The 19,373-nt window shown below is 45.2% G+C and overlaps 1 protein-coding gene across 1 annotated transcript; it reads right to left on the bottom strand.

The window, feature by feature from the left end:
• Positions 1-2: 2 nt before the first annotated feature.
• Ir93a (Ionotropic receptor 93a) lies at positions 3-18,851 on the bottom strand. Its single transcript, XM_078176637.1, has 21 exons — positions 18,625-18,851; positions 18,387-18,545; positions 18,206-18,301; positions 17,832-17,981; positions 17,529-17,752; positions 16,893-17,060; positions 16,647-16,814; positions 16,346-16,564; positions 16,025-16,204; positions 15,726-15,956; positions 15,062-15,209; positions 13,963-14,314; positions 13,752-13,883; positions 13,417-13,577; positions 13,162-13,257; positions 9,294-9,595; positions 7,809-8,904; positions 6,915-7,120; positions 5,925-6,110; positions 4,578-4,791; positions 3-737 (listed from the first exon to the last, which is right to left on the bottom strand). The coding sequence occupies exons 1-21, from the start codon at positions 18,713-18,715 to the stop codon at positions 598-600; spliced, it is 4,719 nt and encodes a 1,572-aa protein (XP_078032763.1). The 5' UTR covers positions 18,716-18,851; the 3' UTR covers positions 3-597.
• Between the last annotated feature and the right edge of the window lie 522 nt (positions 18,852-19,373).

Here is a 19,373-nt window from a genome sequence, read left to right as displayed (position 1 = left end):
CTCTCCTTTATTTACAACATACGGATATTTTTTTTGTACAGACATACATCGTGTACTTAAAGGTAGGTGTGTGCGAAATAGGAATGATCTAATAAATATAAATATATATAATTGTTTATAGATTATATCGATATTTATAAGTATGCCGAATAAACGTATATGTTTATTACTATCCCCGGACTCGTCCCTTGCCTCCCTTGACAGATGACAGTCGCCGGCGGGTCTCCATAGACCCGGGTACTTCCACGAAACGAACACATGGTGTATCCTATAAAAATCGAGACGCAGTTTGCTTGGAAAATATATTATCGCGTTCGCTCGCCGTTACATCGGTATTTTATGAACCAGTACGTTCGCGAAATTATTGTAATTGCCACGCCGGCGGTTATTATTTAACCAACGAACCGGCGTTCGGTAGGTCGATGAGATTTTTCGCCGTGGCTGAAATAAATGGTGATAGCGTATGAGTAGCGATCGTTAGGATCGAATCAAACAAGAAATTAATTGGCAACGTCAGGATTTAATCTGCGGGGGCCTACGATGACACGGCAACGACTGATTCCGGCTGGGTCGTCATCCACGACCTCGCCGACACCGCTAAAGGATCCGTGAATTCAATGGATCGTTGACACGGCCGGCGATTAAGGCCACCGAGGTTTCGGCGTCGACGATGAAGTACAGGAACGGATGAACGGCGGTGAAAAGCACTGGCCCGGCTCTTTCGAACAACCCGTTACCTGCGAAGACAGAAACCTTAATGGCGTCGCTCCATTGTCGGCCGGAACCGCGCGAGGTGCCCGGTAATCCGGGGCGAAGACAACCCGAAGGTTCGAGAACGTTCCCGAACTGCTTACGGTTCCGTCGGATCATTGTCTGCGCCGCGAATTAACGACCGCCTCGCGCATCGATTGCAAATTAGTGTACCAACAAGTTGCTGTCTTTTTTTAAAAAATTAAAATTTTTATTGGAACGTAATAAATGGTAGCAGAAAATGTAGTAGAACTTATTGATACATTCGTTTTAATTAACACATTGACGATACCAACGTGAACATAAATATAAAACAATTCAAAATTCTAAATCTGAGTTCTGAATAAAACTAATGCAACAAATTGCGCGATAGAACTTGAACGAATGGAATTCTTGTCACGATTAAATAATTGCTTAAGAAGGCGTCTTTGAGATATTATCAAATGGTACCGAAGGTGTTACCTCCGCTGGCACGCAATGTGTTAATTTCGCTAACAGGTTGACTGACATCAAGGTTTCGATTTCCGACTACAATATTATACGTGGACCGTGGATTCTAATACAAATAATTGGTTAAAATAGAAAATGATATCAAATTAAATATCGAAAGTTTGAAGAACTCGTTTTCAATTGATGAAACATAATTCAATTGATGTTTCACATAAACATTACAGTGTAGAGATCCGCGAGGTAGCACGAACGAAATGAAAAGACGAGCAGTCAACTTGTTTCGCGTCTTCATCGACCAAGTGCTAATGACGAAGGAGGATTCAGCCAGGTGGAAGAGAGGGCAGAAAATAGTAAGTAACAGAGCAGTCGAGTTCCAGAGCAACGACAGAGGTCGAAGTCATCGGTACGGGAACATTAACGAGGAGCATTCCTCTCGCAGTGATTCAAGAGTTTCCTAGTAGACACGGAGATCGACCGGGCAAGGTCTTTTTATTTATTTCCCTCGGTGAGTCAGAGTCCCAGGATATCAGCGATTAGATCCAGCGAACTTTATAACAATACTGAGAACATTCCCGATCGCGGCGTCAATTACAGCGAGCAGGAAACAGCGCCGCGAAGCCGCGCACACAACGGCCCGAGGAGAATTCGACATTTACCGATCGAGGAAAAAAATCGCTACCCGCTTATGCAATCGATCGTTTCGCGTGAACGTGAAAATGATATTCGCGTTTAGCGTTGCTCGAATTAGCTCGGCGCGAAACTATGATGCCGATGGAATACGTGAACGAAGCACCGAGGGTTCTCTGTCGGATGGAGTCACTCGGTGTTAAACGATTTCCAACAAAAGCGATCGTTGTCTATTGGAAATAATTGGTAATTCGTTCAGAATTTACATTGCTTTTAAATGGCAGCAGGTTGTCGGTCAAGTTATGTGAGAAAAGTAAGAATTAGTAAAAAATTAGGATCGAAAAAAGTTCCCTTGAGCTAAGAGATTGCTCACTGTAACAATAAGATAACAATGCTATTATAGCTTGATGATTTATACGTTTTCTTGCGTTGTAAAAATTTGCCCTTGTCACGAATGCATAAATAGTCACAGTTCGGTAACAATTGTTTACGCGGCTTATTCTTCTTGCAATAAATGCAGACAATTTTTAGACAGATATTTTTCTACTTCGAATATCTGATAGCATTGCAATTTGAATACTTCCTAGCCTGACCTAAGACATTGTCTTTGTTAAGACAAGAGTGCCATAGAACTTTAGCCAATTTTATTGTTTAAATAGAACTTTCATTAAAGTAAATAAATTATACGGATCACTGAACATTTTTAGGTTACTTCCAGTACTTAAATATAGCGAATTTGCAACTTTTACGTTCCTGTGACAGTTCGGTATCAATTCTATGTAATTTTTAATATCTTGCAATCTGTACAATTGTGCATCTTGCACAAAACTCTAACGACAACGTTGCCTAACAAACACCGATCTCGCTGACTATAAAAAGAATTTTGGAACGGCCTACGAAGTTTCAGCACTCGGTTGCAATTTAGTCGCACAAGTTGCACGGTAGACGGATGAAATTTCTGTCGGAGAGAAGTTGCTCAACATCACCGAGTCAAAAGATCAACCGGAAATGACAACATCCCCCTGAAGAATCGATTGGATCGTGCCCGACCTTCGCCGAGATTTCTAATCCAGCGTGAGTCCTCGTAGGAGGGGAAACCACCGACCTTGGTATTCGCTGTTGGAGCGTGGAATTTCGTCGGGTACCGCGAGTCAAGCTCCATCCGACGTGACGAACGGTGTTCGCACCGTCATTAACGACGCTAATGAGGAGAGGTGGCCGGAGTGGGGGAACCGCGAGAACGTGACCGAAGAAAAACGAGGGATGATACGCGCCAGTAGGAATGAACGACCGTCTCCCGTCGTAACGGCGCTGACGATGCACTGTCGCTTCATTGTCGTTTACGCGCACCGTGCATAATCGCAATTTCACCGGGGGAAGGCTTGCGTCACATCGATCCGAAAGTTTCGATCGTTTCCCTCCTTCGACCGGCGCGAATGGCCCGTGAAATCATTTCCCCGCATTTTTTTCTTCCCGTAGGGTATTCGAGGATTTCCACGGAGCGAGGCTGCCGCACGGTTCGAGGATCCTTTAGAAATTCTCCACTCGTGAAATTGGTTTCCGAAACTGCTCCTCGATTCTAAATCAGCGACAGACGTTGTCTCTCGGTCGGAAAAAATTCTTCGTCCGTCTGTTCGGTCGGAAAGTCGTTCCGTTCTTTCGCGAGAAAATTAAAAACGATTTTTTAACGAATAAAATAGAAAGAAGAAGCTTGCCGACATTTTCTGAAAACTTTGAAATTTTATACTCGTGAAAGTGTTTTTTCACTGGAAAAATACTGCATCAAATGCTTTTTAATGCCCTTACGAAAGGAAATTTGATTTGAAAATGAAATAACTTTTCCAAGGATCCGATAAATGTCTTCTTCGAAGAAAATATCTTTGGAGATAGAAATTTTATGGAATGAAATGTTATCTCTCGATCTACCGTTTGGCGAACATTCATCGTCAATCCGTATATTTCGTTTGAGGATCTATTGTTAACCGTAGAATTTTTATGGAATGAAACGCGACACCCTTGGGAACTCGTTCGAAAAATATTCTCGCGTGACACGTATGTTTTAGAACCCTTCGCGATAAAAGTTTCATCGACGCGAAGTTTTCTGGAACGTTTGAATCTGCGAGAGTATCGTAAAAGAGATTTCAAGAGAGAATTATTGAATATTGCAACATATCTAGAAGATTAATTCAATTGTAACAATTTTTAATATTCTGATGTGTTGAAAATATTCGAAACTGTTTCACAAATTTAAAAATATCAAGAAATATTGTATAAATGTTTCATTGGTAGACCACTATTTTCTAGAACGTTTGGTTCTACAGGTGAAAGAAATTATGTGAATATTATATTATATTAAATATTATATGATATCAAATATTATATTATATTAAATATTGTATCATATTAAATATTATACGATATTAAATATGTGATATTAGATATTATATGATATCAAATATTATATGATACTAAATATTATACGATATTAAATATTCTGTCATATTAAATATCTGATATTAAATATTACATGATATCAAATATTATATTAAATATTGTATCATATTAAATATCATACGATATTAAGTATTCTATGACATTAAATATGTGATATTAAACATTATATGATATAAGTAAATATTATATCCACATAGACAAGAATATCTGGATCAGATAATTAGAAGATTGAAACAAGAAGAAGATTGGAGGATAGGACAAAGTGCGCTAGTACGTAGAAAGACTAGAGTAGAAACCTGGATGATAGTATCGGTAATAGTCCCGTCGAGGTGGAACGATCAAAGGAGGATCGGAATTGGGCGACTCACGAGAGTGGGTTCGATCTGGCTTCATGTAATTCCTGATGTTCACGCCGATGCTTTGCTGCACGTCCCTCGCGTACACTCCCAGATCCGGGGTCATCAGGGACAGATCGGCGGCTCTTGGCTCGAAAACGTCCACGATCCCTAGCTGCGAATGAAATTCACGCTATTCAATCTCCAGGAAACCAATCTTGCATTAAACACGATACTTAAAAATGAAACGAGAAGACGCGGACAAAATTGATCGATGTACCAATAAAAGTTGGATGGTTAACGGAATTTTTAAAACCAAACTCAGAATATACTGAGTATAAATGGAAGGCATTAAATAATAATCCTTGAAGTTCTTTCACCGCATTCAGTAGAATTAATTTTTCATCCAAACGAATAAATTTTTACTTTAACAGAGTCAAGTTCACTAATAAAAACGAAATCGTGTAAAGGTAGCCTTAAATTTAGTTAAAACGTAGTAATTTCGCTAAACATAGCAATTTTGCTAAACGTAGCAATTTTACGTTTCTTCGTTAAAGTACAAATTGCAGAAAATCGCCCGAGCAAAGGAGATTCGACGTCAGAAAATTAATTTTCGCCCCTCGCTGGCAAAGCGTTTCGACAAGGCGAGTTCGAGGATCGCGAGAGATCAGTGGCGCAGCTGTTCCATCGGAAACGAGTCCCGCGAAGCTCAAGCTCGCAATTTCCCATCAGCGTTGTTGTAGCTGAGAATCAGCGAGGAGCTTCGAAAGTCGCGCGCGAGAGACAAAGAAACGCTCGTTGGCCACTCGCTCGCGCGCGCGCGCGCAGTCGTCCGGCGCGGCTCGTAAAACCGGCGCGAATGGTACCCCTGAATTACGTCGATTAGAACAATTCCCTCTCTCGTTCTTCTCTTTTTTTTCTCTGCTCTCCTCCGGTTGCTCTTTCGCGTTCCCCAGCGAAGCGCGAAGCTTTCAGCGGCCGGCGCGCTTCGGAATTATCGTCAATTACGTGTCGTCAAGGAAACCACCTATACCGATATCTTTGTTCGTGGAACGGCAGCCGTGACGAGAAGCGGAAAGTGCACTCAAGATCTCGACTAACGCGATTAAGTAATTAGGAGCTTAATGCCCGAGACTAATGGCGAAATATCGAGCGACCCGCGCCGTGAAACGCGGCTCGACCGTGCCGGAGCTTAGAGGACCAGGCCAGGTCGGATCGAGCTGATCCGACGTCGCCAATAATGTCGCCCGGATCCATCGATCGAGGGGGTGAGATAGACCGGAGGAGGCGCGGACAAGAGGCTCGTACCCTTTCGAGGAAGGACGTCAAGGTGACGAAACCGCGCAACATGAACGACGGAATGGTGGCCCTGACCCAAGTGGCCTGTAACTGCTTCCTCAACAGCCTCAACGACTTCCCGCCGAGATCCCGAGCCAGCCGATACGTGTCACGCCGATCGGTCGACATCACCAGCAGGATGTTGTACCTGGGGTCCTGCGACATTCGTAGGAAAAACGTGTCAAGTACATCGCGACAGTGGACAGGAATTTTTCCCGTATTCAGTTCCCGATGCGAAGCCTCCGATTTTATATCATATTTCCTGAAATTCAAAGCTTGGTATATTTTAGCGAGACCTGTAGATTTTAGAATAATTCTTCCTCCTAAAAATCTGCACCTAGTGCGTGCTTCAAGATACTACCTTCAAAATGGTAAACCTAAGTTAGACCTAAAACTGGCTTGGAACCTTCCATTTCCTAATTTTTAGCAGAATCTTTACATTTCTTTTTAAACAATTCTGCTTCTTAAATATCTAAACACAGTGCAATCTACCTTGCACTTAAATTTTGGAACAACAACTGTCGTTATATGATTACAAAGAACATGTCACGTGATTTCATTTTCGTGTAATCGTCGCTCAACTTTCTGATTCGCGACGCTTCGTGTTAGCAATGTTTCGTCATTTTTTGTTTTTCTTAAACCTTTCGAATTTGTCCTCATATTTCCTAATCAAATTGCAAATCCTATATTCCATAACTCGATTATAATTTTAACGCAAACTAATTTTTTTGAAATTCTAACATTCGTCTCTCTGCTGACGTATTATTGTCTTTGCTACTGTAACCTTGTTCTCTTAAATTGCGATGTTAACTCAGACCTAGCCCAGCGTTCAGGAGATCCGGAGTTCGACACAGATCGGCGGGCAGAGTTTATGCGAAACTCGTTAAAAATGTCTACTTTACGCGACAAAGTACGTTTCGCAGTGACGGTATCTCGCGGTATAATTGCCGCCGGTCTTACGTCCAAAGGAAACTCAAGGGCGACGGCGTGAAGCGACGGAAAATGTGCGAAAGGTAGAACGGCGAAGTATCTGGACGCCGTGACGGAGGACACGTCGCAGCCGTTCACCAGGAACGATATCTCCGTCGAGTCCCTGACGGAAGCCTCGCCCAGGCCCGTCGGATAAGGATTCCAGATACCTAAATCCTGCATCCAAATTCCCTCGTCTGCAATCCAACAAAACAGCATGAGCAAAATTAACATTAATCTCACTCTTTACACTTACTTCTACCACTACACTGCGAATTGTTTTAATGAAATCAAAATTGTCTGCACCAATTGCAAAAATAAGAGTCAAATATCGCCCTTTGTTTAGTCATAAAAATAATAAAAAAATACTATAAGAAATAAAATAAGAAAATTAACAATTTTCGAACACTGAAAAGGTACTCGAGACAGCTGGTCGCCCTCAGCTAAAAGATTCAAATAAAACTATCGTAATAAATAAAATAAAATACGATAATATACAACTAATAGAATTATCGACAAACTGAGGTTATCAACAATCAACTTATTTGACCATTTCAGTTGCTCATAACCCGTAAGGAACGGAACAAGAAAATGAAATGTTTTTGAAAGCTGACAGCCTTCGAACGAATTAGCTAATCATCCCCGGTTAAAAAGATCGATATCAAACCCCCCGTGTAATTCGCAACCAACAAAACGATCCACGGAGCAGGCTATCGATTAAATTCGTAACGAGAGATCCATCGCGTTTGTCGCGAGGAGCAGAGGTCAGGAACCTCGTTAGATTCTCAAAAACTCCGTTATTCAGATCCCGCGTCATTCAGCCCGACCGGCCGCATCAATCAATCAACTAGAGCAGTCTAGAAAGCTAAAAAACTGGTTCGAAACCTGGGTAGCTGGAGAAGAATCCCCTCGGGCTCCTCTTAGCGCGTTTCCTCCTCGTCATCGGGCCGCTAACAGTCGTTGCCACGGTAGTAGACTGTCCGTTCGACCCGGTTTCACCTGCAGCAATGGTGCCCGGCGAATCGGTAGATCCCATCTCGTCGCCGACTGTCTTATTATTCATCGAGTCGGTTGAAATGGCATTCTCGTCGGCAGGTGGTCCGGTGGCCACTTGATTAGCTGCGACAGGGATCGTCGAACCGTCCGCAACGTTGCTAGCGGCGGCGGTAGCCTCTGTAACAGTAACTGCTGCGGTTGTTGCTGCGGTTATTGCCGCGGTTGTTGCTGCGGTTGTTGCAGTGGTTGCTGCGGTAGTTGCTGCAGTAGTTGCTGCTGAAGTTGTAGCGACTACGGTCGTCGTCTCAGCTGGCACAGTGGTGTCAGGGCTCGTATCCTGGACGAGAGTCGTTTGGCCAGGTGTCGTAGTCTCGGTCGCCGCTTCTGTGGTCTCGGTAGCTGCAGGTAAATCAGTGACAGGATTGATCGATGCGGCAGTGGTGGCTAAACTCTCTGTCGCTGCAGTTTGAGTAGCAGCGTCGAGCATGGTTGCTGGCGGGACGGAAACAGTGGTCGGGGGAGATGCATCGGTGGCAGAGGTTATCGTGGTAGCAATCTCTGACACCGTCGTAGACGAGGCGGTAGTCTGGCCGGGCGAGGTAGCTGGTTCGGTAGCCTCCATCAAGATCGTAGACCCCAAAGTGGTCTGCGTCAATCTGCTCGATGCATCTCCCGTCATCATCGTCATCCGCAATATCTCGACAGGAGGGGTAGTTGACGGCGATGCTTCGGTGGTTCCCTGCGTCGGTTGCTGAGTGTCCGACACAGTCGTCGCGGTTTCATCGTCCGGAGGCAAGGTCTTAGCGTCCGTGGTCGGTGGATTCGTCGCTGATTCTGGAGTAGTATCAGTTCCGTTTGCCTCCTCCTCGGGGACCGTCAAGTCGAATCCGTAGAATCTCAGGATGTCCTCGTAGTCCGGTCGCAGCCTGGTGTTCTCTTGGTTCAGGGTCAGACCGCCCAGGAACCCGTCAGCGTTTAGATAAGTCTGGAAAATAGTGGAACGATTGAACGATCGCTATTTCATGGTAATACTTAGACCAAAATTATAGCCATTTAGTCTATGGTGAACAAAAATATCTAGATCGTCGCAGCTAAGATGAAAATCGTGCGGCAGGTGATCGACTGTAATCTTGTTCGAACGGCTCCAGAATCGTCACGGTTTGTCAGATCGAAAACAGTCGGGGATCATTTTCAGAAGGATCGATCGACCGAGAGAGAAACCGCCGGTTAGAGAAGAGAAATTGCGCGTTCAAGCTGCAAATTAGGTACTCGGACCGCGGCAAATTCTCCCCGCGTCCTTTTCGCGGACTAATCGGAAGATTGCGCGAACGTTCCCGTGGTTTCGCAACACGGTCTGGAATGTTCGAGGCTTACCCTGAGCCTGCGATGAATGTCGCGAAAACCGAGCCTGGTGACGTCCGGGTCCCTCGGCAGACCCAGGGCGTCGGAGATCTGCTGACGTCCTCTGCCGGCCGAACCCTCGTACAACGCCGCCAGGACGAAGCCAACCCCCGCCGGTGAGAATGCCACGTTCCCGTGGACCGTGTACTGCTGGAGAATCCGCACGCCCAGATCGTTAATAACGTCCGTGATGATGTCGACCGGCCTATGCGGAACCGGTTGATACCAGCCGTCGAACCCCACGTTGTCGTAGCCGCGGACCAGCACGGGCAACACTGTTCGAACATTTCAGGAAAGGTATAATCCATGCAGAATGCGGCGGACACCCGGACATCGGCAAATTACAGATCCGTTGGTTTCCATCGCAAAACCATGATCGAATACTTGCTGATGAATTCGAACTTTTCTCTTAGAAATATACAAAGGCGAAACTAACGCTGCCTTTTAGAATATGCTAAAAATTAAGCTCACTTGTGGAGAGAAAAAGAAAGCCACAACGTTCTTTTTTAAATCACGAAGAATATTTAATTTTTAATGATTTCACAACAAAAATAGCATTACTTGTGATTAGTATTTAGTTGAAATTTTGATAAGTCGATTTCGTTAACAAAAATATTCTTTATTCTAAATTATTCTTTATTTCGATGTTTGCCACTTAAATCTTGTTCTAGCAATTTAAATATTATGAAAATGTATCCAAATGAGTAAACGAGATGCAAATACGATTAGAAGAGCACAAGAGTGCTACCACATAATTCTAAACTACCTGAAATTATTAAAAGAAAAAATACATCTTCGTTTAACTCCTATGTCTCGCAATTGCCTTAGAAAATGTTCATTTCACGCAAATATCCGCAGCCTTATAGCAAGTACTTTTAAGTGATCATCGCTTCGTTCAAAGCGTTAGACGTTGAACTGGGTTAAAATCATAATGGCGTAAATCATTGCGAGAACGATATTATTTATTAACATCTCTATTGTTTCCTCACCAAGTTAATTATTAAGAAAATATAGCGATGAATTAATCAATATTATAATCTATTTCACTTGTCTTTTTAACATTTTGTCACGCATAAATTTCCTTTTAAGTCAAAATTTTCGAAAATATGAGTACAGTCATTTAACCTCTTAGGCACGGCTGGATTTTTCGCGAATAAAATTCTTCATAACTAAATTACCATTTTTCTTAATATACATATTTTTTGGTATAACTATATACATATATATACTCTTTTCTCCGTGTAATGTACTTATACACTTCCACTTTAATCGTTTACTTTAACAACTGACAATAGAATTGAGTAAATCAAGAAACATCCGCGAAAGCCACTATAATGGCGCGTCGTGCCTAAGAGGTTAAGAAAAAAACCAACATTGTCACGGATCGAGAGCCATGAGCGGCGTCGAGTTTCGTTGATTTTTCTAAATAATTGGAATACGTACGGTGAATGAGAATGGTCCAGGACAGTATCGTGCCCATGTTAATCGGTGGATCGCTGTCAGAGGATCGATGGAGGCATGGAAATCACTTGCGGATCGTTTCGAACCGACGGGACGTAACACGGCTTTTTCCCAGACGCCTATTAGGATTAGTCCTAGTCGTCCGCGCTCCACGTCGGAACTGGCTCGTGCGATGGTGCACGCCGCCAGCTCGAGGCTCAGCCGACCACTCTTCGGATTTTTTAAACGGCAAGGTCGTCAGGTAGATAAACCCGTGTCTATGTACGCCGTCATATCGCTCTCCGCCCTACCACTTCCAGCCGATCCAGCGGATCCTCGCCGCGCCGGGGTTACAGGTTCCCTGGAGAACGGGGAGATCCACGGAGAAACCGTGGATGAATTATTCAGAGGATCGGCGGGGATTCGTTTGCGAGGAACACGCCGCCCCGTTGCAATTTCGTGCTATCCGGCCCTGCCACTGCATTAGGCTGTGCCACCTTCGTAACGGCCTTATGAATTTTCGGCCGTCCGCAGACAATCGCGAGCCCGCGAGATCTTTTAGGTCACCGACGGCTAGGTCTTCGGAGTTATTAGTGAGATTTTTTGACACCCGGCTGAGAAGTCTTGGATTAATCCTTTGCTGACTTGATTTCTTAAGTATTAAGCGACGTGCATCCTTTTCTTTCATATAGCGATTTTTCTTTTCATATAGTAATCAATTATAGACTCAAAGTAACCTTTATATTTTTTACTGATATTTAAATAAATACTTAAGGAAACTTGTGTGTTTCTACATTAGAAATAATAGAAAATAGAAATAAGCAAGCAGATTTTCTTAATTCTTTTCTTTTAAATATTATTATTCACAGCACTGTTAAGACTCATATATTTGACAAGAACTTGTTAAAATATCGCAGATCCTCGCTAGAATTGATATAAAACTATATAAATATGATATTATGATAAGATTTCGTTTCGAAATCATTAACAGTGTACAAGTCACTTGGAGTCTATAATTATGTTAAAACAATGTTAAACTTCCTATTAGAGTCACCAAAAATTCTACACTATTAGAGATTCCGTCGATGAAAATAGATATCATATACAATTTGATTTGCAACTGGCGTGTCCAGAAGTAAAACTGCGGAAAGTTTGAAAAATCGAACAGACGAATGATCTGACCGCTCAATAGCTGTGAAAAGGACTATGTTTAAAAGGTAAATAGCGGATTACTAACACGATTCGAGACTCGTGGCAATCAGCCGAGCTCGCGACTGAATCTTCGCAATTATTACGAACCCAAGAATAGTCCCGAGATGCAACGTCGACCTTTCTACGCCTGGCGTTCGCACACATGCAACTCCCATTCTTCTTAAGACTGTGATCTTAATAAAGTATCTAGTTGTGGCAACTTCCACCGTAACGTAACAAGCGGAGTCATACGTGTCATAAGCGTTGCCCAATGCTCACGGTCGCTGTGTTTTTATTTTTTATTCGCGACGGAAGATGATCTCCCGGCGAAATTGTCCAATTAACAGCAGAACAAGCGACAGCCGGCCGCCAAATAATTCGTCCGAACGACCCGCCGTGTTCGATCCTCGTACGGTTCTAATCGGCAAACAATGCACCGACTTTCCTGGTTTCCAAATGAATCCGACCTCGCGATTTTTAGCGGGCAGACGCGTTGGCGGTTTAGTCACTGTCTCGTTCTGTTCGTTGTTAATTAATCCCGCGGAAACCGAGTGGTCTCACACCGTTGGCCTATCCCCATCCCCGCGTGTCTCATCTTCACCGACGCGACGTGCGAACGGACTGACAACTCCTCCGGCATCGCGGCGGAGGATCGCTCGTTGTCCGGCGTCCCGAACGTTGCGTGGATATCCGCGCAATATCCGGTGCCGTCCGCAAATTAGACGTTCGTGATGGTAATTGTAAACGGCCGCGGATACGTCCGTGTGGGGCTACATCGGCTGTCCGTCGATCGCCGTGGAATCGTTTCGCGCCTATCCCGCGTCTACCCGAGCCAATTAACACCGAGAAACGCTGACCGCGCCGCCGCGCTTCGTTTCGTTTCGTTTCGTCCGTTTTCTCGGTGCCGTTCACCGACCATAATCCCGACAATAAAAGGATAATAGAGGACGGTCCGAGGGAGGCGAGGACTTTGCGCAACGATTTCGGCGCTTCCGGTGACAATGTTTTGCCAACGTGAACGGAACGCGATAATTGTCAGGGGGAACGGAGGGGGTGCAAGAGTTGGGAAGAAATCGCAGCCGGCACCGGTGCGCGAGAGTGGTTTGTTTATTCGCGAGGAGAAATCGCCGTTTATACAGTGAACAGCTGGCGTGAAGAGAGCGAAAGCAATTTGCGTGGCTACAGAACGTGTCCTAGGTGGTCCTCGTTTACGAGACGAAGGGACGTATCAACTTCCGGTCCTTGGACAGCTTGCGACGATGCCAGTAGAACTCGCAGAACAAAAAGAAGAAGGACAGCGTGACGCCTGCAACATCAGACAATTTTCAGAGAGTTCGCGAGGTAATAGAAAATCCTCGGTCGCTGTAAAATAGAACTCTGTAGAATCGAAAATTGCAACCTGCGTGTTTCGCAACTTATAATTAGTTTGACGTTGGAACGTTTCTAGGAAATAACAATTCTCTACCCATGAAGAGAACGAAGAATATCCCTTGCATGTCCGCCACATTTACTTTCCGCTCGTTCACCACCTGGCTGTTGCCGCCGATCTCCCAGCACTTGTCTTTGATCGGCATCCGCTCCGTGATCCATTTGTGCATCAGCCCGGACTCGAGCATGCGGCGCAGCCTATTTGCCAAACGAAAAATCGTACTCTGTGCATCGCCGCGTGTTCGTGAAAAAACGAGATTCACGCGGCGTATTTCTTTAGGTACCGTACAATGCTTTATTTCTGTCTTATCCCGCGAGATGGTATTACTCCGGGACCATCGGTAGCAGAAACGGTCGTAGCGTGCAACTTACTCGGCGTTGATTACAGAGAGATAGGGGCTGCCTTGTGGGATGATCATCGCGATCGGCTCGTCCAGGAACTCGTCCTGGCTCAGCGAAAAGTGGCAGCCTCCGGTCAGCAGTAAATCTTTCCTCATCAGGAACCTATATTTTCAGCCCACGATAGAGTCTCGCCGTTCCTCTCGCACCGATGGAAACGTCGAGGGAAACCACCGCGAGATACCTGAGTGAACTCCTCCATTCGATCAGCGCGTGTTTCCCATCCTTCACCCGCTGGATCATCGCCTCGTCCTCCGTGTCGTTGTACTTCTCCGCGCGAGCCAGCAGAATGTGATACTTCTTCTCATCCGCGTTCTGCAGGTACACCTCGAGGAAGCTTCCGTTCAGATATCCCCACGTCATCCTGTCCCTGCGGTTGATCAGGTCGTCCACCGTTAAGATCAACGCGTCCATCCTTGGGAACGTTAAAAAGGCGACCAAACTTCCGGAATACGTCGCCACTATGACCATCACGATCAACCACCAGAAGCCGATCAGCAGGCGCGCGCTGTCTGACTGTGGCAGGTACATTCCTCCTGGAACGTTAGAGTACCTTCAGTTCTTCGTGGCACACGATGATGCTTCGTTTAACACCGTGGTCAAATGTTATCCTTACATTTTAACATTGCTCTTGTATGTTTGCAATAATATTTAATTTAACGTCTATTTAATTGATTTAATTGATATTTAATCATTAATTACAAATATTGTTTAACAAGATCCCTACGGCGACGACAATGCGGCAATATGAAAAGATGACAAGATAAACTAAAGAAGGGTATCTGGTACAATGTAAAGATAAAGATATCGAGATTGTAGGGAAATATTGTTCCTACACTGACTTATCAGCCTCCTTTATTCTTGAAATTATTATAAACTACCGTTCATTATATTATTACATTAGTTCATTCCTAATATTATTTATTAATATATTTACGTTCTCTTCGTTCATTGAAACCCGTTAAAATTGTTATTGTCGTTTCAAAAACATACACCCCGGCCAACGTGATTTTACTGAAAAAGTTTCGACGGTGACATGCTATGCTCCAGCAGTCGGGCCCCCCCAACAACCAAACGCTATCATCTCTCCCATATATCTTGGCCCAATTGCCCCATCGCCGATGCCCGAAAGCTTTTAAATTTCGCCATTAAACGGCGTTCGTGAATCACGAGGCATTAAGTCACTACCGAGAATAAGGAGGAGATTCCGGTCGCGTGATCGTTCTCGCCGCGCAGCGGGGAAGTGAAAACAGTGTGTCGTGTAAGGGCGAATGAAATCGTACCTTGCTGAAGCAACGCCCCGTACACGTACCACACACACTGGAAGGACGAGTTCAGGCCCGAGGTCTGCATGCTGTACGGGCTGCACTTGTGAATCAGGTACAAGATCGGACCCATTATGATAATGGACACGGCCACGCAGACCCACGTCTAAAAGCCGGGCCCTGGGTTAGAGAGAGGTGTACCGGCTGCAGGAATGCCGAACCAAACGACCGCGATCTTTACAGTTTCTGTCATTAGACGCTATTACGGTACGGTATGTCGGTTCGGGACCCTTAAAGGACGAAATATTTCTGCGCTCTTAGCGTAACGACGCCGATTAGTCCCCCTTCTTTTCCACGACCGAAAGATCGGTGGATCGCCTCGCGTTCGCGATTCCGTCTCTTAATATTCGCAGGATCCGCCATTTTTCAATCTTCCGAGAATCTTTCGCCAGCCATCGCGTAGCATTGTGCCGGTTACCGCGAGCAATCAGTTTGCTGTGCCTTTGGTTCGTTTTCGGGCATAGTTCACTTTATATTCAACGAATAAGACGTATTAAATCTTTGTATTCTAATACATGATCGTTTTATTCTGTTTATCTTCGAATGAAAAAGTTTAATATGTCTCGTTCGGTAAATGTAAAGTTGATGATTGCTCTCGTTAGAAGCGATAGGTATTGCAAACCTCTCCGGTGAACGGCGACGCGAACAACAGCGCCCTGGACAGCTGTCTGGGCCTGGCAGTTAAAAAGCTGTACGTCTGCACGTATATCGGCACCGTAAAATTGATCGCGTTCTTGCCGTCCTCGTTCACGGTGTACGCACACGCCGCGAAGAGGACCTTCTTCTGTTGGACCAAATCGATCACCTCCTGCGGCATTTGTCTCGTGTTCGACATCGTCATTCCCTTGACTTTCTGCGAAAGACGACAGAGGAGCAACGTGCAGAGAAGACAAGGGAGAACGGCGAACAGTTGATCCTTACGTCTCCGAGCTTGTCGAAACGAGAAGTGATCCAGGGATTCGCGGTCTTGTTCAATTCCGGGTCGATCACCGTGTAAGTGAAGTTCAGCTTCTTGCCCAGATGCCTCACCACGTCGAAGACCAAACCCTCGTACGTTTTCTCGCCTGTGCTGCTCACCGTGATCACCTGCCACGGCGGATTCTGAAAGGATTCGTTCCGCGTGTATTTACAAGCCACGGCTAACAGAGGCTCGGTCATCGCCGAGAAATCGTTCTCAGCGGTTTTAGAAATCTTTTCGCTATGCAGATGCAACGCAAACAATGTCTTTTCTCGTCTACGCACAGGATAGGTTACGATTGGCAAAGTGATGCCGCGGAATCCGTGAGCAATATGAGGGAACAGCATGTCGGTCAAGTTGACACTGGATTCCGGCGTCCACGTTCCGATGTCCAGCAAATGCGCTTGATGCTTGCCACGGGCGAAGAAATTTCCCCAGGTGATCGCTGTGGCGAACTTCCATAAGAGACCTCTGTCATTGATCTCGGCTTCTGCGTGGATCTTCTAATAAAAATCGCAGTTTCAGTATGAATCCTCGTCGTCGTCATCGAATGAGTCCGCTTTTTGTTAAAGCGATTCCACTTACCCTGGCGTTTTTCAGGACCTCGTGACGCCTCTCCTTCTTCGTCAACCTGGTGATCTCGAAATCCTCGGCCCCGATCCTCTTCAGCAGCTCGTTCTCCGTCTTCGCAGACGTATCTAACGCTGTAGCCAGAGCTTCGACCAGCCACTTGACGTACTGCTTCAGAGTCATCTAACGGAAACATCGAGCCGAAGGAGATACTAAAATAATCCTGATCGTTAATTATCTACGAGCGCGTTCGGTCATTACTTCGTTGGCGCCGCCTTCGATGTTGGTCGCGTTGTACATGAACGCCACGTTTCCTCCCTCTGCCAATAAATCGACGAACGCTGTCATGTTGGTCGTGTTGTGCGCCGCGCTGTCCGTGATAACGTACAGCCACTGGCTCCCGGGGTGCACCATCTTCAAGGACCTCGCCTGCAAAAGCAAAGAGAACCGTGTAATCGATCGCCTCGATTACGCCTTTAAACGGGCTCGAATCGTTAAAATGCAATTTGTGGCAGGATGTGTCTAGGTGCTGCGGAACAGGGACGAGATTGCAGGGACTTGCAAGCTGTTCGAAGCTTCCCTCGACCCAGATTCGACGAGGTCATTAACGCTGTCGTGATTAATCCTCTTACCGAACCTAGCTTAATTGCAGCTGATCGTTGGACTATGTTGCGTTCTTCTATTTGACCCATCCGTGTCCCTACTTCTTCAATCTTGGAATGATTTCTTACCTAGTCGACTCCTCGTTTCGCTAACGTTGACCCTACACCATTAGAGGATCGCAAGAAAATTAGCTGCTAAAAAATAGCGGGCCACTGACAATTGTTAATCGAAACGGATAATTGTTAACCAAATGGACGGGTCTTTCCGTTAGCTAACGATTAACAGAAATCTCACCACTTCCATGACATCCGGGACAACGTCGACGGTGGCTATCACCAAGAAGCAATGGCCCAGTTGATCCACGTGAAAATCGCTCAAGGTGTTGTGCACCAGGGTTTTCCGAACCCTGTCGGTCTCGTTCTGCCTCAAAGTGAAGATCGACCTGGAAACCAGATTTACGTGCTTGTGGAACATCTTGTCCGATATGGCCTTCAGCACTCTGCTGATCATGTCCCTGTCTGAAACGGTTCGCGGACATACTCGGTTAGCGAAGGGTATTATGTGGACAGTATCGCGGCTGGTAGCACGTCTTATCACCGAACGACTCGTCGTGGAGAATGTTAATCCCGTTCCAGGACATGATGTCCATCATCCTCAGGTCGAGGAAGATCTGGGACAGCTCCTCGCCGGGCTTCACCATGGCGATGCTGATGCCGTCGGATTCCATAAATCTGGGGCAGTCCGCGTCTTTCAGGGAAAGGTTTATCTTTCACTATACGATTTATCAGCAGAAACATAGATGATACGAAAATCTTCTGAACGATTTAATAAAAATGAACAAACGTTCTAAATAATGGAAGAAAGGAAAATATAGAAGAAATAAATTCTGTGACGATTCGGTTAGAAAATGACGGATCGGTTAGAAAATAAGAACTGAACAGCTAACGGCCCATGGGATCATGATCCCTTACCTGTGATCGCAACGTGTATGAGATCCTCGTGGCGCGCAGCATCGTGCAGCCGCCAAGTGTGGTAGCAACTCGCGACAGACAGAAGTATCGTGTAACCTTGGTGGACGCGTCGAGCATCGGTAATCAGAAGGTTGAGCGACGACGATTAATTAAATTTATCGATCGTGCCACGCGCGCTTACCTTGCCGCAGATCGGCGTTCGTGTCCTGTAAAAGATGGACCGCGATCCCGCCCACGCGCATCTCCTGTTTCACTATACGGTTGATCAGATCGGGGATCGACTCGACCGCCTTCTGATGCTCCTCTTTGCTGCCGAAGTAGCTCTTGTCGATCACCACCGCTGCCAAAACATAGGAGAAATTTCACTGTTTCAACGTCCTTGCTGTTGCCCCGGCTATTTCGGAGGGTGACAACCGTACCCATGGAGGCGTTCGCGGTCACCAAAGACGGAAAGTCGTTGTAGCTGTTCCCATAGTCGACGCTCCAGAGCAGTAACAGGACCGATATCATTTTTCTTGGTGAAAATAACGACGGAACGGATCGGTCGGCCGATATATAAACCTAGGACACCGGTTAATAATGGATCACTTCATTAGTTTCGCCAATCCGTTATTACAAACCCGGCCGGAACGCAATCACCGAGCCGAGCGCCGGTCAGGCCTAATGTAAACTGAATGCGCCGCGAATCACAGGAAAGGTCAGCTGTTTAATAACTTACTACGGGCCGATCGAATCCCCGCGGAATTGGAACAGGATATTGTTCGGTCTAGTTGCATGCGCCTCTTCGATGATCTTGAATTTAACGAGCTCCTTCTAGGCTTCATGTTGACAGAGCTGGAGGACTCTGACCGAGTTCAGGATACATCATGCATTTTATACAGGGACGAGCGAAATTGAACCAATGCGAGTACATTTATTTATATATCGACGTAGGAAATGAAAGAAACTAAAGGTATGCGTTAATTTACGCTTATTTTTATATAATAAACATACAAAAGTTTTATTGTACTTTATAATACAATTTTGCAACTGTACGAATATACTTTTGATACAACTTTGCTGCAATTTTAAATACATTTAAATATTATTTGTTATATTCGGAGCAGCTAGAAGGTTGATAGAACTTTTGTATGTTTATTACATGTAAATTACGTAAATTATAAATTAT

Source organism: Augochlora pura, chromosome 3, assembly GCF_028453695.1.
Source record: "Augochlora pura isolate Apur16 chromosome 3, APUR_v2.2.1, whole genome shotgun sequence".
In the NCBI taxonomy this organism is placed as follows: Eukaryota; Metazoa; Arthropoda; class Insecta; order Hymenoptera; family Halictidae; genus Augochlora; species Augochlora pura.
This window is presented reverse-complemented; position numbering and strand designations above follow the sequence as displayed.